At 48.6% G+C, this 23,071-nt stretch overlaps 2 protein-coding genes across 2 annotated transcripts in view; both read left to right on the forward strand.

The window, feature by feature from the left end:
* The window catches only part of PIK3AP1 (phosphoinositide-3-kinase adaptor protein 1), an 80,081-nt gene extending 74,601 nt beyond the window's left edge, over positions 1-5,480 (forward strand). Inside the window, exon 17 of the mRNA XM_045024228.1 lies at positions 816-5,480. Within this exon, the coding sequence (XP_044880163.1) occupies positions 816-870 (55 nt within the window). The 3' untranslated portion in view covers positions 871-5,480. The remainder of the gene's footprint in view (positions 1-815) is intronic.
* Positions 5,481-19,262: 13,782 nt separating this feature from the next.
* TM9SF3 (transmembrane 9 superfamily member 3) overlaps positions 19,263-23,071 on the forward strand; it is an 89,435-nt gene continuing 85,626 nt past the window's right edge. The window contains exon 1 of the mRNA XM_045024563.1: positions 19,263-19,506. Coding sequence (XP_044880498.1) covers positions 19,423-19,506 — 84 coding nt within the window. The 5' untranslated portion in view covers positions 19,263-19,422. The remainder of the gene's footprint in view (positions 19,507-23,071) is intronic.

A 23,071-nucleotide genomic window follows, 5' to 3' on the forward strand; every position in this document is an offset into this window, starting at 1 on the left:
GAACCCCTCACAATACACCCACAGGCAATGCTGTATATGTGTGGAGGGGGACTCCCTCCCACTGAACAATCTGGTTTTACACTTGGAAGTAGATTTGTTTACCTTTAGGACTTTTCTCAGCCCTAAAACTGCACTAGCTTAACTAAAGGTGTGTTTTAACATTGCTGCAAACTCAGTTAAAACAAAATCCCTTTAATTAAACCAGTGCCACTCTGTGTAATCCAGGCTTTAGAATCCTAGCTTGTATAATTACAGATGTTGTTAAACTTCTCCAGCTGTTACAATAAGTCCAGATACAGTTGCCAGCCATGTCCAGAAGCAGTGAATTCCATGTTTCCTTGGCTCTTGCAACTGTATAACTAACCCCCCTAAAGTAGGTGTGAATCAGCTTTTGAAGCTTGCAGCTGCCAGCTATATCCCTCCCCTTGCTCTCATTCTGAGAGCCTCAGAAGAAAGATTCTGCAAGTTCAGAGCGTTAATATAACACAGAATTCTACAGACATTAAATCTTCCAACAGCCCTGTGAGGCAGGCAGCTACTATACTGGTGTAGCCATTTATAGATGAAGGAACCAAGACAGAGAGGTTAAAGTGATTTGTCCAGCATTACACAGGACTCTTGGGTTCTATTCCCATCTGTTGATGAATTACTGATTGCCAGTTCCTGCTCACCTTCTTAGGTAAACTTAAATGCATAAGACTCTGCCCTTCTTATGCAAACTTAAATATCAAATACAATGTTCTATTTAGTGTAAGAATGAAATGTTCCACACCCCTGTTCTCGGGTTTCTAATATGCTTCTGTGTCTTGTTGCAGGCCTGTAAGCAGCGAAAACTTTTTTCCTCCACCTGTGCCCCCACGAGGTCGCTGAATCCTGAGATCATTGGAATATGAGATATTCTAGTGTGTTATGTGTACAGATATATATAGAAAAAAATATATATATACAGACATTTTAAAGGATCTTTTTTACTATTTATAGATGGAAGCCTGATGATTTCCCCCTCCCTGCCCCCCAGCTCTGGTGCATTTTGTAGTAACATTTCACTGAGAAATCGCCCAGCTTTTTGTGACATTTTTTCTTTTTGTGGAGTGTCTTGGGACTTCTAGATTTTAAGGAAAAACTAGCCAAGGTGGCAAAGAGAATTTGGACGAGTCTTCTGACAGTTTTACACCTCATATGGGGTTACACCTCTCATCAAGAACATGCTGTCCTCATTGGAACCCTACACCCCGAGAGTTGTAAAAACAACTAAAGAGAATCACTGGAAAATGTGAAAAAAAGAAAATGTAAAAGCTCCTTTCAGAGACTGTCTTCAAAGAATGCTTATCATGAGCTTCATCGAAAGAGTGGATCTCAGTAGTTTGGTAGTGTAACATTTGAACACTGGCTCATTCCCACCAAATCTCCTGTAACGGATCTTCCTTTAATAGTTATTGGACATGATGGTTTTGCAAAAAGGGCTATGTGAAGACTTCCTTATTCAAGCAAAAGTCATTTTTATACAGCCCTTTTCTCTGCCCACCCCATTGTCTTTGGATGGGGAAAGACACTAGTGAGGTGCTATATACACTGCATTGGATGCAAGACTCCCTAACAGCTGGTGAGGGAATTGCTCTGTCACATGAAACAGCTCTATATACATGCCTTCTAGGGGCCTTGTTACTTTAAATCCAAATAGCTGACCTCTTGCATTAGGGGAAGAAATTTTTAGCAGTCCTTTGACCTTCCCCCTTCCCTGTACGCGTTTGAGTATCATATCTGTGTTAAGGCTGTTTATGCCCTGTAATAGCGTGTGTTGATAAGGTGTATGTATTTTGTGGCTCAAATATGGATTTAATTGTTGCTTACTTCACTGGGCACAGACATCCCATTCAGTGGTTGGGTTTTGCTTGCTTAACCTGTTTAGCATCCTGTTTAGCAAACCTGCACCTACAGTAGCCGTGTCCAACCAAATCCACCTGAGGGCTGAGTGTTTTCAAAAAGGTCAAAGGGCTTCTTCGTTCTGCTCCCCCCCTTGTGCCACTCAGATGGCACAAGGAGCAAAAACCACTGCTAAAGTCGTCATCACAGAGAGTTGGGGTAGCTGGCTTTCAGGCCTGGGGTGAGGAAAACACAAGGAGCTCCAGCAATCCCTGGCTGACATGGCTCACAGGGAACCTTTGATGGCTGGCACAAGTTAGAGGCTACTCTGCCCCTGCCCAGGGTAGAGAATTGGGTAACAATAACGTGTTGGTTCTCAGCTTCTCTCCCTGTGGTAGCTGTGTGGGGGAGAGGAGCCATCCCTTTCTAGCTGAACCCAGCCCTCTAGTCTCAGAGAGAGCTCAGGTAAGCAGGCAACAGAGCAACCAGAGTTGCAGTTCCCTATCCCCTGCAATACAGAAAGTGGCCAATGGAGGGAGTTGCTGAAGAAGGAATCCACTGGGTGTCTCCTACTGTTGCTTTGTAGAGATGTGGGTCATTCAAACAGTTCAGGGTGGCACTTGTGAAATGCATCTTCAGTTCACAATCAAGGGCAAACTCTCTTTTCAGTGCAGCTCTACGTAGCTCAGAAGCTCATCCCTTCTACCAACAGAAGCTGCTCCAATAAACAATATTACCTCACCCTCCTCGTCTCATATACTGCAAGCAAGCGCCATGGGTGCTCCTTTAAAAGTACATGAGTGTTCTCCTCCACTAACCAGGTGTTACTCGGAACACTACAGGCTCTGAATGCTGGCTTGCCGTAGCTTGCTGGTGACTCGCTTTAGGCGGGGGGAAGGGTTGAGATGCAGAGAGCAGGAGTTGGGTTTGTGTCCCTTTCCCTAGCGGGCGCAGTCCCCAGCACTTTTCCATTGAACTGAAAAAAAGTTTCTTTACCTAATCGAGGAGAAAATGAAACTGCAAATGGAAGGAATGAGTTAAAGGAAATAAAACTGAAGAGGAGAGTTAATTCAGGGGCCAGATCCTGTTCAGTGCTCACTTCTATTTTACGTTGCACACATCTTGGTGGGTTCTGCCCTTTGGTTTATCCCTGTGCAACCTGCAGCTCCTTTGCCTCTGTAGCTCTCTCGTGCTCTGCCCCTAAGGTCAGTTCTGTGCTGCAGCATTGCAGGAATTAACTGCTTTCCTATCTCCCAGGGTATATGAACTGAGGAATGTGGGGCAGAAGGAAAAGAGCAAAGCATGAAGACGCCCCTCTCCCAATTTCAGAACATTTCCTTTCCAGATAAACCTGTAGCCATTGTATGTTAAACTTGCAGTCGTTCTCAAAATGTGGGTTGGGACCCCAAAATGGGTTGCAACCCTGTTTTAATGGGGTTGCCAGGGTTGGCTTAGACTTGCTGAGGTCTGGGGCTGAAGCCCTAGCCCCACCACCTGGCCCCGAAACCCGAGGGCTTCAGCCCTGGGTGGTGGGGCTCAGGTTACAGGCCCCCTGCCTGCTGCTGAAGCCCTTGGGTGGCTTGGGCAGGGTCAGGCTTCGGTTCCCCCGCCCCCTGGGGTCATATAGTAATTTTTGTTGTCAGAAGGGGGTCGGGGTGCAATGAAGTTTGAGAACCCCTGTGTTAAAGCAGGCATGCAGGCTGGGGGTGAGGGGGAGAGACTGCCTGCACTCTGTCCATTCAACCCTGGCTAACTCTGACTCTGTACCACTAGAGGACACTGTCACACACGTTTCCTCTAATGTGAGTTTGGTCAGAGGGACATGTTCTGATGGCATCTCCGCGGTGGAATTTTACTGGAATGATTAAGACCTTATGGTTGAGCTCAGCAGTGAGCTGCGCCTCACTTGTTTCAGCTGCTTAACTGGCATCTAAAAACAACCCTCACATCTCTGCCCAGCCAGCCTCCCTCTTTTGCTGCTCAGAACTTTCCTCATACCAAAGTGTCCATTTAAACAAGTGTCTGTTGCGTTCTTCTGTACTTTCCAAAGCCTATTGTGCAACTGTGTTGCTCTGAGACCACAACTGGGACAGTGGCATCAAGGTTCATTACAAACATGGTCTGTTCAGGCCCCACTTACACTCTGAGGAAACATGTCACCCTACAGTCTAGTGCAGGTGTGCCACTATGTAGCTAGAGCCAAATGCAGCCACTGGTGATATTCTCCCTGTAACTCTGCCCTTGGGAGGACAAAGCGGATCAGCTGCAGGTCTGTATGCCTGGCAATCTAGAACAAGGAACTGTTTTTAGTCTACCAAGAAGAGCAGAAGATATCATGGCTTCGTATGCCTGTTTCATGTAAACATGGGAATTGGGCATGGCTTTCAAACCCCAGGCAAGCTGGGGTGTCATAAAACCTGAGCACACCCTATTGGATGCCAGAGATTTGGCCCTCAGTTTGCCCTGACTAGTCTGCAGCTGGTCATTAAAAACTATTTAGGGCTCAGTGCTTTAACAGTCTCCTTTCATCTTTAGGCTCTTGTGTTGGATGAGCATATAATGCAGATTGTCTCTGCGTATGCAACAAAGTGTGCTGAAATAGTAGGAAAAGAGAGGAAGAAGAAATGCTTTGTAATTAAGTTTGTAATTGAAGCATTAAAAAAAGGCGCCTGTTTTAAGATGGAAGCCCAGGGAGACCACTAATGGTCTTTCACCTCCAAAACACTGATTCAAGTGAGGCTGGGTCAGCAGTGACCATGTGATGGCTGGTCAGTGAAATGCATTTGCTCTCAGTCCAGTGTGCATTCAAAACCCACCAGAGCAGATGAGACTACCTAGCCCTGTTATTCAGTTCTAAGTCTGTCTGCCAACAAACTGTGGAGACTGAACTCTCCGCTCATTCCCAAGAGGCAGGCAGTCCAAATCTGGACTGGGATGCACTGACTGAGTGATGTGGGGGGGATCTTGAGTTGCTTCAGCCCAAGCTGTATCCTTCTCCAACCCCCTCTTTCGAAAAAGTAAACATAAAGCTGTTTGGACTGAAATGTTTGTCAAAAACCACTCAACGGGCCCAATCCTGATTCTACTGATGTCAGTGGAAGATTTAGCCAGGGACTTCAGTGAATGCAGGCTCATCCCCCTATGAGCTCTGCCCAGCTTATGAAAGTTTGAAGCAAAATATAGTTTGCTACAATTCTGAAGAGAACATAAAAATCAATGCCTAAGGCTGCAATGAGAAAAGATCAGACTGTGGCATTTGCCAGTCGCACAAAATGGGGGAAGTGACTGTAATCAGCTCTAATCAATCCATACAACATAAAGTATGAAGGACTTTTCATGTTCAGTTGACATTTTCTAAGATCAGAATGTGTGTATTTATTTATTTTTTTGGCATTGTGCAATACTTGGTGACAAGTGGATGATGTATGCTGTTTACCTTTTGGGAAAGGTATGTTATCGCTAGCTTATGAAAATTGCTTTTATATGCCTTCTGTTTATTATTTGATCAACCGATGCTTAATGCTGTGTTTTTTACTTCTAACTGTAACTTGTTTGGGATATTTTTAAAAATATGTCTAAATTTTGCAGAATAAACTTCCAATTACTGACAATATAAACTTCCCAGTCTCTTCAGTTTGGGTACAACCTTAACTCAGTCTTCATAACTGCATGCATACCACACAGGCATAATTTTGTAGAAGCAGCAAAGAATCCTGTGGCACCTTATAGACTAACAGACGTTTTGCAGCATGAGCTTTCGTGGGTGAATACCCACTTCTTCAGATGTTGCATCTGAAGAAGTGGGTATTCACCCACGAAAGCTCATGCTGCAAAACGTCTGTTAGTCTATAAGGTGCCACAGGATTCTTTGCTGCTTCTACAGAACCAGACTAACACGGCTACCCCTCTGATACTAGGCATAATTTTGGCACTCAAATTGTGCATGTACACCAGGATGTTTGCATACTGCACATGTAGATTGGGATGTTTGTGCACCTACTACATGTTTGCACAACATACTCTTGATAATTCGGTCAAATTTTTTTACATTCTTCTGCAGCAGAAAATTAGCTCAATGGCAAATTTTACTCAAATCACTTAAATGTACAAAAATCATTTTACTGATTGATTAAAATGGAGGTTATTTTTTAAAAAATGTGCTTCAGTCAAGTCACATTTTAGTGCCATATTTTGTGTGCAACAAACATACTTTTTCTGCAAAAAGAACAGGAGTACTTATGGCACCTTAGGGCTTGGCTACACTTACAAGTTGCAGCGCTGGGAGTTACAGCGCTGGTCATGCAGCTGTGTAGGGCCACCGCTGGAGTGTGGCCACACTGACAGCTACCAGCGCTGCAGTGTGGCCACACTTGCAGCACTTTCCAGCGCTGTATTGAGAGGTGCATTGTGGGCAGCTATCCCACAGAGCACCTCGTCCCGTTTTGGCGCCGTTTTGGCGCTGAGTATTGTGGGAAGGGGAAGGAAGTGTGTGGGTCATTCCGCTTCCTGTTCCAACGCCCCGTGGTGCATCGCTTCACATCCCAGCATTCTGTCTTTCTGGCAACGTTTGGCGCCATTGTGAGTGTCTTTCTGCTCTGTGTGTGAATAGCGATTTCTGTGGGAAATGGAGCCCGAGCTGCTGAGGACTGTGCTGATGAGTGTCGCTAGCACAACACGTTTGGCAGTCGAGCTATTCCTTCAGCTCCAAAGTGACAGTGAGGAGTCCGACGATGATATCGATATTGATTCTCCTGCCGCGTGTGACACTAAAGTGCTTGTGGCATTCACGGAAATGCTCAGCACCGTTGAACGCCGCTTTTGGGCTCGGGAAACAAGCACTGAGTGGTGGGATCACATCGTCATGGAAGTCTGGGATGACGAGCAGTGGCTGCAGAACTTTCGTATGAGAAAAGCCACTTTCATGGGACTGTGTGCTGAGCTCGCCCCCACCCTGCGGCGCAAGGACACAAGATTGAGAGCTGCCCTAACGGTGGAAAAGCGGGTGGCTATTGCAATCTGGAAGCTGGCAAATCCAGACAGCTACCGGTCGGTCGGGAACCAGTTTGGAGTGGGAAAGTCGACCGTTGGAATCGTTTTGATGCAAGTTTGCAAGGCAATTAATCGCATCCTGCTAAGAAAGACCGTGACTCTGGGGAGCGTGCAGGACATTGTGGATGGCTTTGCACAAATGGGTTTCCCTAACTGTGCAGGGGCAATAGATGGGACGCATATTCCTATTCTGGCCCCCCCCACCTGGCATCAGAGTACGTTAATCGTAAGGGGTATTTCTCTATGGTTCTCCAGGCGCTTGTGGATCACCGCGGGCGTTTCATTGACATTTACACAGGCTGGCCTGGAAAGGTGCATGATGCACGCATCTTTCGGAACAGTGGCCTGTTCAGGAAGATGCAGGCAGGGACTTTTTTCCCAGACAGGAAGATCACAGTAGGGGACGTCGAAATTCCCATTGTGATCCTTGGAGACCCCGCTTACCCATTACTGCCTTGGCTCATGAAACCCTATACAGGGAAGCTTGACAGGAGCAAGGACCGGTTCAACTACAGGCTGAGCCGGTGCCGAATGACTGTGGAGTGTGCTTTTGGCCGTTTAAAGGCACGCTGGCGTTGCTTGTATGGGAAGCTAGACTTGAGGGAAAGCAGCATCCCCGCGGTTATATCCGCTTGCTGTACCCTCCATAATATTTGTGAAGGGAAGGGTGAAACATTCAGTGAGGCATGGACCACCGAGGTTCAAGTCCTAGAGGCTGAATATGCACAGCCAGAGAGCAGGGCTAATAGAGAGGCCCAGCACAGGGCTTCAAGGATTAGGGATGCCTTGAGGGAAGAATTTGAGGCTGAAAGCCAACAGTAATGTTTGCTGCCTTGCATGGGAGTGAAGTGCAGTGGTTACACTGTTAGGATTCTATTATTCCGTAACATGATTTGCAGTGCCTCTTTCTTTACTGGGCTAAGGTATCTTTCACTATCTGCTATAATAAAGACTGTTTTCAAAGCCAAGAATTGTTTTATTGAAAAGAAAAAAACTTCCTTGACAGACAGACACACAACATTTCATGAACACAAGAGGGAAGGGGTGTGGGTTGGTGAACTGTACAGTCACAAGTTTGCATATGTCCTGTCTGGAGTGCTGTTTAACGAATCCTGCACTTCAGGGTGCATATACTGCATGGTGATGGGGGTTGAGTGCAGAGGGTAAGGGTGGTGGTAGGTATCAGGGCTGGTTGGTGAACGTACAGGTGTTGGAGGCAGCTGGTGGTGGTAAGAACCTGAATGCTGGGGAAAGGCGGTTTGAGCTGACATTGGGGCACAAGGCAAAAAGCTTTGGGACGGGGGGGGCTGTGGGGCAGCACGGGACTGCTCTGCCTGCATGGCTACGATAGCCTTGAGAGAGTCCGCTTGGCTCGACAGGATGTCTAGCAGCTGGTTTGTGCTTTTCCTCTTTGCCACAGCGTTTCTACGCCAATGTCTCTGGCGGATCATGCTTTCCTTCTCTCGCCACTCCTTCAATTCCTTTCTCTCTGCAGCAGAGTGATGAAGAACAGTCTTCAGCATGTCCTCTTTGCTCTTTCGGGGATTTTTTCTCAAATTTTGTAGCCTCTGTGCTGTGGAACATCTGCTCACTCCAGGAGTCAAGGTCACTGTAGAAACCCAGAAATGAAACATTTAACAGGGGCAGCATTGTATCCACTATCTCCAGACATGAATTGTTACACTGAGGGAGTTCGCACTTTTGCATTCTTTTACCACACGCATAACACGACAGAAGCCACGAAATGGTGAGTTAGGGGTGCTTATAGAGGGAGAAGTGGGGCTTGATTGATAGAGGGGAGCTGGTTGCTTCGGGTAATCTGGAGTGATAGAGGGGTTGAGTGAAGATGCAGCTGCAGGGGTGATCTTCACTATCTCCCTATCTCTTCACTAAAGAGTCTCCCAACATTTTTCACAGGAGTTAATCCTGGAAGATGTCTCCCTGCTGCGAGTCACTAGGGGACAGCGGGAGGCTCTTTTACAGCAATGTGGATTCCGCCCGGGACCCTACGCGGCTTGCCTGTGTTCAGAAATGATCCCCCCCCCACTCGCGGAACAGTGGCGCGGACGCGTCAGCGTGACTGGGACAAGAAACACAGTGGCTCTCCCTATAAACCTGCGCAGGCATATTGCCCACGCTCTGGCTGAAACTTTTGCTGAGATAACTGAAGCAGATTACCGCGACGTGATAGACCACATCAACGGGCTATTCCACATCTAGAGGCTGGCATGCATGCAGCCATAACCCCCCTTCCTCTCCAGAAACATTTCCACCCAGAAAATAAAAGCCGCTTACCGTTAACCCGCTCCTCTGCTTGTCCTTCTGCAACTGCTGGCTGCTGCGATTGGGTACTTTCCTCCTGGCTTGAGAAGAGCTCCTGGCTGCATGCCCACTCTGGGGTGTCTTCCCCCATACCAGTAGCTTCACTCGTGGTTTCCTCCCCCCCGCCGCCGCCGCCGCCGCCTCCGCCTCCGCCTCCTCCTCCTGTCCCCCAGCCTGCTCAGAAGTGTCCATCGTTATCCTGGGATTGGCAGTGGGGTCACCCCCAAGTATCTCGTCCATCTCCCTGTAAAAACGGCAGGTCGTGGGGGCAGCTCCGGATCGGCGATTCCCCTCGCGGGCTTTGTAATAGGCACTCCGCAGCTCTTTAACTTTCACCCTGCATTGTAGTGCGTCCCGATCATGGCCCCTATCCAGCATGGACCTTGATATCTGCTCAAAGATATCGTAATTCCTACGGCCGGAGCGCAGCTGTGCCTGCACTGATTCCTCCCCCCAAACACTGATGAGGTCCATCAGCTCGCCATTGCTCCATGCTGGGGCTCGTTTGCCACGTGGAGGCATGGTCACCTGGAAAGATTAACTGATTGCACTCCACACCTGGCTGCAGCAAACAGGAAGGAGATTTTTAAAATTCCCGGGGCATTTAAAGGGCTGGTCACCTGAGGCAAGAGCAGTAGAGTGCAAACTGATGAGCAGAGTGGCTGAACAGGAATTCTGGGATAACTCCTTATTCCCTGGAGGACACTTAAAGCGCTGGTGAGTGTCCACACCTGCTGAGCAGCACTGGATCACCAGCGCTGCACTCCTTATACCCCTGCTGGGATGGGTTTTCAGCCAGCGCTGCAACCAGGGAGTTGCAGCGCTGGTTGTCCCCTGCAAGTGTGGACGGGGTGTAATTGCAGCGCTGGAAAGCCTCCACCAGCGCTGCAACTTGTAAGTGTAGCCAAGCCCTTAGAGACTTAGGGCTTGGCTACACTTACAAGTTGCAGCACTGGTGGAGGCTTTCCAGTGCTGCAATTACACCCTGTCCACACTTACAGGGCACAACCAGCGCTGCAACTCCCTGGCTGCAGCGCTGGCTGTGCACCTGTTCGGGTTGGGGTATAAGGAATGCAGCGCTGGTGATCCAGCGCTGCTCATCAGGTGTGGACACTCACCAGCGCTTTAATTGGCCTCCAGGGAATAAGGCGTTATCCCAGAATTCCTGTTCAGCCACTCTGCTCATCAGTATGCACTCTACTGCTGTGGCCTCAGGTGACCCGCCCTTTAAATGCCCTGGGAATTTAAAAAAAATCCCCTTCCTGTTTGCTGCAGCCAGGTGTGGAGTGCAATCAGGTAATCTTTCCAGGTGACCATGCCTCCATGCGGCAAACGAGCCCCAGCATGGAGCAATGGCGAGTTGCTGGACCTCATTAGTGTTTGGGGGGAGGAAGCTGTGCAGTCCCAGCTGCGCTCCAGCCATAGGAATTATGATATCTTTGAGCAGGTATCAAGGTCCATGCTGGATAGGGGCCATGATCGGGACACGCTGCAATGCAGGGTTAAAGTAAAGGAACTGCGGAGTGCCTATTACAAAGCCCGCGAGGGGAACCGCCGATCCGGTGCTGCCCCCACGACCTGCCGTTTTTACAGGGAGATGGACGCGATACTTGGGGGTGACCCCACTGCCAATCCGAGGACCACGATGGACACTTCTGAGCAGGGTGGGGGACAGGAGCAGCAGGAGGAGGAGGAGGAGGAGGAGGCGGGGGGGTGTGGAAACCGCGAGTGAAGCTACTGGGATGGGGGGAAGACACCCCAGAGTCCCAGGAGGCATGCAGCCAGGAGCTCTTCTCAAGCCAGGAGGAAGGAAGCCAATCGCAGCAGCCAGCAGTTGCTGAAGGACAAGCAGAGCAGCGGGTTACCGGTAAGCGGCTTTTATTTTCTGGGTGGAAAAGTTTTGGGAGAGGAGGGGGGGTTAGGGCTGCATTCATGCCTGCCTAGATGTGGAATAGCCCATTGATGTGGTCTATCACATCGCGGTAATCGGCTGCAGTAATCTCCGCAAAAGTTTCAGCCAGAGCGTGGGCAATGTGCCTGTGCAGGTTTATAGGGAGAGCCGCTGTGGTCCTTGTCCCAGTCAGGCTAACATGTCCGCGCCACTGTGCCGCGAGGGGTGGGGGGACCATTGCTACACACAGGCAAGCTGCATAGGGGCCAGGGCGGAATCCGCATTGCTGTAGAAGACCTTCCCGCTCTTCCCTAGTGACCCGCAGCAGGGAGATATCTTCCAGGAGTAACTCCTGTGGAAAATGTTGGGAGACTGTTTAGTGCAGATCCCCCCTGCAGCTGCTTGCTGTCCCCAACACACAGAAAGCCCTGCACAGCCATGAAGCACCCAGTACCCCTCACTCACCATTTCGTGGCTTCTGTTGTGTTATGTGTGTGGGAAAAGTATGCTAAGGTGAGGACTGAAAACTCCTTCAGTGTGTGGGAATTACTGTCTGGATGAGATAATGAAAACAATGCTACCCTGTTAACTGTTGCCATTTTTGCCTTCCTAAAGTGACCTTGACTGCTGGACTGACCAGATCTACCACTGCACAGAGACTGCAGAATCTGAGGAAAAAGCCCCGAAAGACCAGGGAAGACATGCTGAAAACAGTTATTGATTACTCTGCTAGAGAGAGTAAACAGCTGCAGCAGTGGAGAGAAAGGGAAAGCATGATCCGCCAGAGACATTGGCAGAGAAACGCTGTGGCAAAGAGGAAAAGCACAAACCAGCTGCTAGACATCCTGTCGCGCCAAGCGGACTCTCTCCAGGCTATCATAGACATGCAGGCAGAGCAGTCCCGTGCTGCCCCACAGCCCCCCCGACCCAAATTTTTTTCTCTTCTGCCCCAATGTCAGCTCCAAACCCCCTTCCCCAGCATCCAGGTTCTTACCACCACCAGCTGCCTCCAACACCTGTACGTTCACCAACCAGCCCTGAGAACTACGACCCTTACCTTCTGCACTCAACCCCCATCACCATGCAGTATATGCACCCTGAAGTGCAGCAGCCATTGCACAGCACTGCAGACAGGACATATGCACAATTGTGACTGTACAGTTCACCAACCCACCCCCCTGCCCTTTTAGGTTCCTGAAATGTTGTGTGTCTGTCAATGAAGTTTTTTTTCTTTTCAATAAAATAAATCTTGGCTTTGAAAACAGTCTTTATTATTGCAGATAGTGAAAGATACCTTATCCCAGTAAAGAAACAGTCACTGCAAATCATGTTACGGAATAATAGAATCCTAACAGTGTAACCACTGCACTTAACTCCCATGCAAGGCAGCAAACATTACTGTTGGCTTTCAGCCTCAGATTCTTCCCTCAAGGCATCCCTAATCCTTGTAGCCCTGTGCTGGGCCTCTCTAGTAGCCCTGCTCTCTGGCTGTGCAAATTCAGCCTCCAGGACTTGAACCTCGGTGGTCCATTCCTGACTGAATGTTTCACCCTTCCCTTCACAAATATTATGGAGGGTACAGTATGCGGATATAACCGCTGGGATGCTGCTTTCCCCCAAGTCTAGCTTCCCATACAAGGACCTCCAGTGGGCTTTTAAACGCCCAAAAGCACACTCCATAGTCATTCGGCACCGGCTCAGCCTGTAGTTGAACCGGTCCTTGCTCCTGTCAAGCTTCCCTGTATAGGATTTCATGAGCCAAGGCAGTAACGGGTAAGCGGGGTCTCCAAGGATCACAATGGGCATTTCGACGTCCCCTACTGTGATCTTCCTGTCTGGGAAATAAGTCCCTGCCTGCATCTTCCTGAACAGGCCACTGTTCCGAAAGATGCGTGCATCATGCACCTTTCCAGGCCAGCCTGTGTAAATGTCAATGAAACGCCCATGGTGATCCACAAGCGCCTGGAGAACCATAGAGAAATACCCCTTCTGATTAACGTACTCTGATGCTAGGTGGGGGGGTGCCAGAATAGGAATATGCGTCCCATCTATTGCCCCTCCACAGTTAGGGAAACCCATTTGTGCAAAGCCATCCACAATGTCCTGCATATTCCCCAGAGTCATGGTCCTTCTTAGCAGGATGCAATTAATTGCCCTGCAAACTTGCATCAACACGATTCCAACGGTCGACTTTCCCACTCCAAACTGGTTCCCGACCGACCGGTAGCTGTCTGGAGTTGCCAGCTTCCAGATTGCAATAGCCACCCGCTTTTCCACCGTCAGGGCAGCTCTCAATCTTGTGTCCTTGCGCCGCAGGGTGGGGGCTAGCTCAGCACACAGTCCCATGAAAGTGGCTTTTCTCATACGAAAGTTCTGCAGCCACTGCTCATCATCCCAGACTTCCATGACGATGTGATCCCACCACTCAGTGCTTGTTTCCCGAGCCCAAAAGCGGCGTTCAACGGTGCTGAGCATTTCCGTGAATGCCACAAGCACTGTAGTGTCACACGCGGCAGGCGACTCGATATCATTGTCGGACTCCTCACTGTCACTTTGGAGCTGAAGGAATAGCTCAACTGCCAAACGTGTTGTGCTGGCGACACTCATCAGCACAGTCCTCAGCAGCTCAGGCTCCATTTCCCACAGAAATCACGATTCACAGACAGAGAGTAAAAAACTGAAAGAGACTCACAATGGCGCCAAACATGGCCGGAAAGACTGTGAATGCTGGGATGTGAAGCGATGCACCACGGGGCGTTGGCACAGGAAGCGGAATGACCCACACACTTCCTTCCCCTTCCCACAATACTCAGCGCCAAAATGGGACGAGGTGCTCTGTGGGATAGCTGCCCACAATGCACCTCTCAATACAGCGCTGGAAATGCTGCAAGTGTGGCCACACTGCAGCGCTGGTAGCTGTCAGTGTGGCCACACTCCAGCGCTGGCCCTACACAGCTGCATGACCAGCGCTGTAACTCCCAGCGCTGCAACTTGTAAGTGTAGCCAAGCCCTAACAAATTTATTCGAGCATAAGCTTTCGTGGGCTACAGCCCACTTCTTCGGATGCATTTTCTGGATTTCCATTATCTTGGAATATAATTTTGCTGAGTCAGGCTCACCTGATTCTCTCATACTTAATCCGGCACTACTGTTCACATCTCCAATACTGTAGAAACATTTGAAGTGATACTGCAACTTTTTCCATGGTATTTTTCAATGGCAAGAAAACGTTGGCTTGTCGTTAGGTTTTCTAAAATGTTCCCAGAAATATTGGGTGTAGAATACCTGTCAGTATCTGTAAAGGCTGATGTGGCTTTTAGTGCTTATGAAAGTGTGTAGTAGCAGGAGGGACACATGCATGTTTCTTCCAAAGCATCTGAACCCTGCATCCCCCCTGTTCAAGTCCTGGCTTCCAGATAGCTTTTCTAATGTGCACCTCAATCTCAACCTCCATTCATGACACCCTTCTATTTCAGTGCTGGGCCCTCCCAGCTGATACTGCCCTTCAGTCATGCCCCGGAACACTCTCCACTGTTTCAGAACTCTGCCATCTAAGACTGCCAAATTACTTAGCACCTCAAATGTACACAATGGCTTTAACAGATTGCCTTGAACAGGTTGAACTGGTGTTGCTAATGCAGCCCAGGGCCAAACCCTTCCCTCAAGGGGACGCCCCTATTTTGGCTGCAGAATTTGCCTCAGAATCCATCCCTTGTTGCAAAATTGAAGCTTAGATTCTGGAGCACATGTTAATGAGCTGTCAGGGCTCTCACTACTCCACCCCAGCTCTGAAGAGCCAGACCAAAGCATTTGGGCCACGTACAGAAGGTTTTTATCACCTGCACCTGAGTTTCAGTGATAATTTGGAAGAGAGATACATTATAGTTTGTGTTCTGGCTCTTACTGTTTGGCGAGTATTGGATGGAAAAGGTGAAACAAAGATCAACGTGTGTTCTCCCGCCACCAATCAAGGAGGTGGAGTTGTCGGCAAAATACTTTAACTGGGTCTCAATGTGATTAGGTTAAAGTGCTGTTTGCACACTGCATCCGAAGGAGCACATGGTGTGCAGACAAGATGGAGTCACAGTTACGCTTGCACCAGATTTCTGCATCTTGCATACCTGGCTTTGTCATTCTTTGGAACCCCCCAGTTCCCTCGCTCTTGAGCTGCTCTGAGTCTGTGATGGTAGAAGGTAATCCCTGGAAATTAAGGTTTTTCTTCTTGAAAGAGAAAATGTTCATGTTTAGTTGCCAGTGCTTATGGCCACCACTTTGCAGCACTTTAAGTGGTAATTTTTAACTACTAGATTTTCGGTTTTGTGTGCTAACAAAACAAAATTGCTTTACTATCACAATAGAACTTTGGAATAGTCTATCAGCCACTTAACAACATATGCTTAGTTGGTAACAAATGGAGGTGCTGAAAGAACGCCCCCACAGGTCTCCATCTTCCCTCCCCAAAGTGAATGTTATGCTTAAAAGGCTTTAATGGGTCTCTGTAGGTTATTATGGGGAGAGGATTGGGTATTGCCATACCCCACCCTCAGCAATACACAGTGTGAGCAGGGCTTTGTACTCATGATTAGGACAAGCAGCAGGAGCAGGACCCCTCCTTTAATAGCTCTGTGTGTGAACTTTTCACACACCTGTTTGTGTAAACATGCCTGCCTTGTTTGACAAAGTGACTTCCTGGGCATCTTATGTCTCCAAGCATCTGTGCTTTGGTAGGGTGCCAACTCTGTCCTATATTGGCTTTTGTGTTTAGCTTTGAAATTAATATTTTCCTCCCCTTGTGCCATGGTCCTAAACTACTTCAAAATAAATTTTCCACTGAGAGTGGTTTGGATGCGAACAAGGACATGCCTGATTAGCAGCTTGAAAGTACTCCTAGCAACCCCAACTGGGGTTTTCTTTCAGCTAGTGCAGAATTAAACACTCCACAATGGATTCCAATCTCCAAGCTGAACTGAATTGGCAGTGGAAAGGCTCTACAGTCACTAATAGGTGCAGAGAATGTTGATCCAGTAACTGCAGCACAAGAATTGGGAGTAATGAGCTGGGTTCTCTATAGCCTTTGGGTGTTTTTTATTTTATTTTTTACTCTGTGTTGCACAGAAACCTAACAGAAGGTCCTTGACTAGGAAATGGAATATTTATAATCTGATTGCTTACTGTCCTGTTGTGACCTTCCCCTGGTGTTATCTGGACAGGTGATCTGCTAGGTTACTCAAATCCTTGACTTTGGGAGCCAGCCTTACCCTGCTCTGCTGTGAGAACCCCCACTCCTGGGCTGTTCATGCAGAGCCTTTGGCATGTAAGCTGCTCCCAGCTACATGAGTGAGCACTTTTAGCCAGCCGCTGCTTGGATTGTGCAACTGAATGACACTAGCCAATATCTATGGTCCCAGACACAACCCTAGGAATCTCCAGCTTGCAGCGTTCAGTTATGCCCACGGGACGCTGCAAGCTTATGAGTTCATCAATTTAACAAAGAAATGTATATGTACCAGGCTTGTTATCCCAAGAGGAGTCTCTGACACACTTCAAAGCAAACGCACTGCTTCAGGTAGCATAAACTAACAAATTTATTAACTACAAAAGATAGATTTTACGTGATTATAAGTCAAAGCACAAGAAGTCAGATTTGGTCAAATGAAATAAAAGCAAAACACATTCTAAGCTGATCTTAACACTTTCAGTGCCAATTTATATGCTTCTCACCACAGGCTGGCTGGTTGCCCTTCAGCCAGGCTCTCACCTTTGATCACTGCTTGGGTCATCTAGGGGTGGTGTCTATAGATGGAGGTGGAAGATAGAGAGCATGGCAAACATGTCTTCCTTTTTATCCTGTTCTTTCTTCCCTCTTGGCTTTGCCCCCACCCTTCAGAGTCAGGTGAGCATTACCTCATCATAGTTCCAAACTGACAAAGGGAAGTGGGGTGACTCACTTGAGAGTCCAACAGATCCTTTGTTGCTGCCTAGGCCAGTGTCTTTTGTTCCTGTCAGGCTGGGCTGGGTTTGTCCCATACATGCCCTGATAAGGTGTGAACTGTCCCTCTGCTCCTGGAGAGTTTTGCCTGGGCTTGTTTTAAGCCATGAGGACAAATTTTCAGCCTCATAACTATGTATATGAAATTACAACCTATAACATTACTATAACAATGCTCAGCGCATCATGAGCCTTCAAAAGACACCCGATATGACAAACTTTGCATTGGATACCACACAATTATATGATAAGGATGAACATGGGGGTGCAGGGTGTTCCTCCGAGGTACAGACTGTCACACCTGTCCATATTTAGATTTGCCTTAGGACTTGGCTTAGATAGACTTACAGGAAATGAACAGTTGACATAATGTTTTGGGGTTATCAAAGTGCAGAATTATGTTTATAAAGTGCATTTTGTTTAGCTGAACTGTCTTAGCCCACACACATTCTACCTTAATTCCCGCTAGTCACTAAAGTTCTTTGTGACTTTTCCCATCATTTTTAATAAGCTCCAAAAGATTAAAAAAAACCCCCAAATTTCTGGTAGGAAAGTCCACAGAAGACTGAAGAATTTCAGAGGGACTTAACCAACCTACATGCATGGGCAACATGGTGGCTAATGAAATTCAGAATTGATAAATGCAAAGTTATGCACAATAGAGGGAAAAATAGTTTACACATATCTTATCATATGAAGTGATTGTGTTGTCATTACTGACAGCTCAACAAAGATTTTGGCTTAGTGTGCAGCTACAGTTAAAAAAAAAATTATCACACCAGATGTTAGGATTCAACAGGAATGAGATAGCAAATATTATGGAAAAGGTCATAAAACAATAGTATACCTTCAACTCTATGTGTGCCGTTCTGGTCACCCCAGCTCATAAATGATCATGTAGAATTTGAGAGGGTGCAGAGAAAGGTAATGGGAATAACGGGGGGCATGGAAAACACTCATGAGGGGAGACTGAAGGGATTGACTGATTACCTTAGAAAGGTGAATAAGAGGGGACCTGATAAAAGTATAAAACAATGGTGTTCTTCCTTTCTCTCAACACAAGAACAAGGGGACATTTGATGAAATTGCCAGCTGTGACCCAATGCACAGAAAGTAATTTTGGGGGGGGGGGGGGAATCTGGGGCTGTGAGTGTTTTGGGGTCACCCTGCAGTAGTAACCAAGGCTAGTGAGAGCCAGAGTGTGGCCAGGGGCGGCTCTAGGATTTCCGCCACCCCAAGCACGGCGGCACGCCGCGGGGGGTGCTCTAGCGGTCACCGGTCCCGCGGCTCTGGTGGACCTCCCGCAGACGTGCCTGTGGAGGGTCCGCTGGCCCCGCGGCTCCGGTGGACCTCCTGCAGGCATGCTTGCGGATGCTCCCCCGGAGCCGCGGGACCAGCGGCCCCTCCGCAGGCACGTCTGTGGGAGGTCTACCGGAGCCGCGGTCCCAGGGGACCTTCCGCAGGCATGCCTGCAGGAGGTCCGCCAGAGCTGCCTGCCGCCCTCCCGCTGGGATGCCGCCCCAAGTGCACGCTTGGCGCGCTGGGGTCTGGAGCCGGCCCTGAGTGTGGCTGGCAGGCTTACCCATCCCCAAGGGCTGGGAGTGGGGATGGACACTACTCCAAGGGCCCCACTCCCATAACTGTGGGGCCACCATGCCTGGCAGGCTGTGACCAGACAGCAAGTGTGAAAAATCAGGACGGGGTGGAGGGTAATAGGAGCCTATATAAGAAAAAGACCCAAAAATCGGGACTGTCCCTATAAAATTGGGACATCTGGTCACCCTCGGCAGGCTGCTCCCCTATCCTCTACCTGCAGCCCCATCCCAGTGTTTGGGCCTGGCCGGCCAGATGCTGCCCAGGCCAGGTCAAAGCGGCTGCTCCTGTTGTCTTTATAGGGTAACCTGAGGCACTGCCAGCCTCCCCCTTTGTCATCCCCAATGGCTCCCCCTCGTGCACGGGCTGGGGCCGCCCCTCCCGCACTGGCTCCACCCACGCGAACGGGCTGGAGGCAGCCCCGCCCTCCGTGCCCACAGCGCGCTGCCTCGGGCGCCGCGAGGAGGTGGCTCGCGCGGGGGGCGTTCCGCGGAGGCCGCTGGTGCCGCGCGCGCTGACGTTTGGCTCCCGTTCGCCACCGTAGGCGCAGCGCTTCCGGTGTGCGGCCGGATGACGTGGCCGGGGCAGCGGAAGCAGCGTCTCGTCGCCAGCGCCTGGGTCGGGGTCGGGTCCGGGTCCGGGCCGGGCAGAGCGAGGGCGGCTCGGGGGGAGCCTGGTGCTTGCGGTGGTGACGCGGAGGAGGCCGGCGGGGAGGATGGAGCTGCCCAGGCTGCTGCTGTGCGCGGCGTCCGCGGCGCTGCTGCTGTTGCGGGCCCGGGCCGACGAGCACGAGCACACGGTGAGGAGCCGGCTGGGCCTGGCCCGCCAACCGCGCCCGCCTCGCCTCGCCTCTGCGGGCGGGTCCCTGGTGCCCGGCGCGGCGGGTCCAGCACGGGGTGGCACAGCCGTTCCCGGGGCGGAGTGTGTGTTTATGGAGGCGGGGCCCTGAATACCACCACCCTGTGTGGGGTGGGGCGGGGCATATACCCATCCCCTGTATATGTGTGTGTGTGTGTGGTGGGGGACGTGAATACCTGTGGGGGAGGGAGTGTGTGTGTGTGTAGATCGGGCCCTGCACACCCGGAAGTGTGGGTGGGAGGGCCTGTACACCTGCTCCCTGTGGAGTGCGTGTGTTTGTGGAGGAGGGGCTCTGAATACTGTTCCCTTGTAGGGGAGGGGAAGTGTAATATCTGGTCCCTAGTGGGGGTGTGGTTGCAGCAAGGAGGGTCTGTTCCATTCAGTAGGGTTTTTTGGGGGGGGGGGGGGGTTGCTGAAGAGGTCAGTACTCTTTCCTCTTAATAATACTTGGTCCCAATCTTCACCACACCCCTCCTCCCCAAAATGCTGCTTCAGGTTGTGGGCTGTTTGGTGACCCTGCTGTCTGATGGGGGGAATATGCTGCCTGAATGACAGCTAGTCTCATGTCAGTCCCTACCTAATCCAATCACAGGTGTGCCGTGCACAGTGGCTGGCCATACTCTGTATGGCAGACTCCTTCTCAGGGGTGGGATGAGTTTGGGCTAAGTGGGACTAAGTATCCGTGCTCCTCAGTTTCCCTGACTCCTTGCACTTTTTCTTCCACATGTGCACATTCCTGGTCCTGTGGTACTGCTCCCCATACAGGTACACGCTGGTTCTGATTCTGTGGCTTTGATAACTTTTCTGTGATAGAAGAGCAATGAAAATAACTAAATGTCTAGAAAACATGACCTATTAGGAAGATTGAAAAAAATTGGGCTTGTTTAGTTTGGGGAAGAGAAGACTGAGAGAGGACATAAGTTTTCAAATACATACAAGGTTGTTACAAGGAGGAGGGAGAAAAATTGTTGTCCTTAACCTCTGAGGTAGGACAAGAAGCATAGTGGGCTTAAATTGCAGCATGTGCAGTTTAGGTTGGACATTAAGAAAAACTTCCTAACTGTCAGGGTAGTTAACCATTGGAATAAATTGCCTAGGGAGGTAGTGGAATTTCCATCATTGCCTAACCTGCTCTTAAAAATCTCCAAACACTTGTCAGGGATGGTCTAGATAATACTTAGTCCTTCCTTGAGTGCAGGTGATTGGACTAGATGACCTCTTGAGGTCTCTTACAGTCCTACAATTCTATGATTTTATAATAGATACAATTTTCATAAATTCAGAATGTGCCATATAAGTAAAATATCATTTAGAAATAACTTTGCCATTGTCCCCTTTTTGGCCAAGTACGGCCCTGAAGTGGTCAGTTTCAAAGATTTAATTATCTAAATGTATTAGTGAAGAGTGAGATTAGTAAATCAAGAGAAATTGGGATGTAGTTCAGAGATTAAAATCTTTATAGTTTAAAGGCAAATATAGCTTAAAAAGATCTTGTGTTCAGATGAAGTTGCTGGAAAATAATTCAGTATTTAATTGTATATCTGTTCCTTTATGTTCCTTTACAGAATCTTAACTTATACATCTGCTCTTTGCACACACTAGGACCTCTTGTACTGTTTGTCTACCACTGGTGCTAGCACCTGTAAAAATGCTAGTGTAGACAGTGCATAGGTGTTTTTACAGTATCCTCTGATCCTACTTGAATCAAGCTTAGATGGTGTGGTAAAATGCTTGTATAGTCTGCATTGCCACTGTTGCTAGTACTGGTGGAATTGCAGAGATACTAGATGAACTGTCCAAAAAGTCTTCATATAGATTCACCGTCAGATTCTTCCATTATTGAGGAACACTCTGGGTATCTACTAGCATTGTGTTAATGTGGGAGAACCAGTAAGTGAAACTGAGTGCTGTATTTTAATTGTCCAGACTGAATGAAGTGCAAAGTCTAAAAAAGCAGCCTAAGTGATGAAATACAACTAAATTGTAAATGTTTTAAAAAAAATCTAACTACTAAAATGAAAATTAGCCTCACACACATTAGGAAAAACTTCCTAACTGTCAAGGTGGTTAAGCACTGCAAGAAATTGCCTAGGGAAGTTGTGGAATCTCCACCATTGGAGATTTTAAGTGCAGGTCAGACAAACACCTGTCAGGGATGGTCTAGATCAGTGGTTCTCAAACTTGGGCCATCGCTTATTCAGGGAAAGCCCCTGGCGGGCCGGGCCGGTTTGTTTACCTGCCATGTCCGCAGGTTTGGCTGATCACAGCTCCCACTGGCTGTGGTTTGCCGCTCCAGGCCAATGGGGGCTTGTGGAAGCGGCGCGGGCCAAGGGATGTGCTGGCCATCCTTCCCTCAGCCCCCATTGGCCTGGAGTGGCGAACTGCGGCCAGTGGGAGCCGTGATTAGCCGAACCTGCGGACGTGGCAGGTAAACAAACGGCCCCGGCCTGCCAGGGGCTTTCCCTGAACAAGCGACGGCCCAAGTTTGAGAACTGCTGATCTAGGTAATGCTTAGTCCTGCCATGAGTGCAGGGGACTGGACTAGGTGACCTTGCGAGGTCCTCTCCAGTCCTATGATTTTATGTAGCATGCCCAGGGATGCGTGCGTTTGAAGTATCTTGATTGGTTCTTGGATTAAAACGCTTTTTATCCTATTGAATTATCATCAGATAAACTTCAGTAGCCCAACACTAACTCTCTGTGGCACTGACACCTATCAGACAGATGTTTTCAGTTAAAAAAAAATCCTAGACACCGTTCTCCTGCACCCTTTTAATCAGTTGTTGTTTGGACTTCAGAAACATATAGATTAAATAGTCTGCATGCTAACGTTAGGGTTACCATGCTAATTTTGCCACTCTTATAAAGGATCCTAAAGAGAGTTCTAAGCTTTGTCCCACTTGAAATGAGCTCTGTGGAAAGAAATGGGTTTGCAACATACATACCATGTGCCTAAGAATGGTCTGGCTGTTGCTGTGTTTCTTTTTAGAGTATTTTCAACTTTATCCGTTTATTTTATGTTGTTTGTTGCATCCGGCTTGAAAGTGGCATTTGAAGCATTGTTGCCAACTAATGGAAATACTTCTAATCACCAGTCCATATTACAAATATAGCTGTAAACTAGATTGGTGGTGTGCCGTAATCAGTAGCATCTCGGTAATGTCTTATTGTTAGTGTGGGTGTTGCAATGTGGTCCTAGCTCTAGTCAGTACAGCCTTGCTGGAGGACTACCCAGAAAAAGTTTTAGAACTGCTAAAAAGTGGCCACATAGATACCCCTACCCATGATAGTCATGCTAGGTAGAGCATGGTTATATTTTACTAATATTGAGTCAATTATGAAAAAGGTTTCTAAAACTGTAGTTTGTCAGAGATGGCACAGGCATAAGGGGGCAGCTTGTGTTTATGGTAGTACTTCTCTGGGCTGTTACTACATGTTTAGTGGTCAAAATAGATCATTACGTTCTCAACATAGTTACCAGAATTACTGAACTGATATCAAACTTG

Source organism: Mauremys mutica, chromosome 7 (genome assembly GCF_020497125.1).
Source record: "Mauremys mutica isolate MM-2020 ecotype Southern chromosome 7, ASM2049712v1, whole genome shotgun sequence".
NCBI lineage: Eukaryota > Metazoa > Chordata > Testudines > Geoemydidae > Mauremys > Mauremys mutica.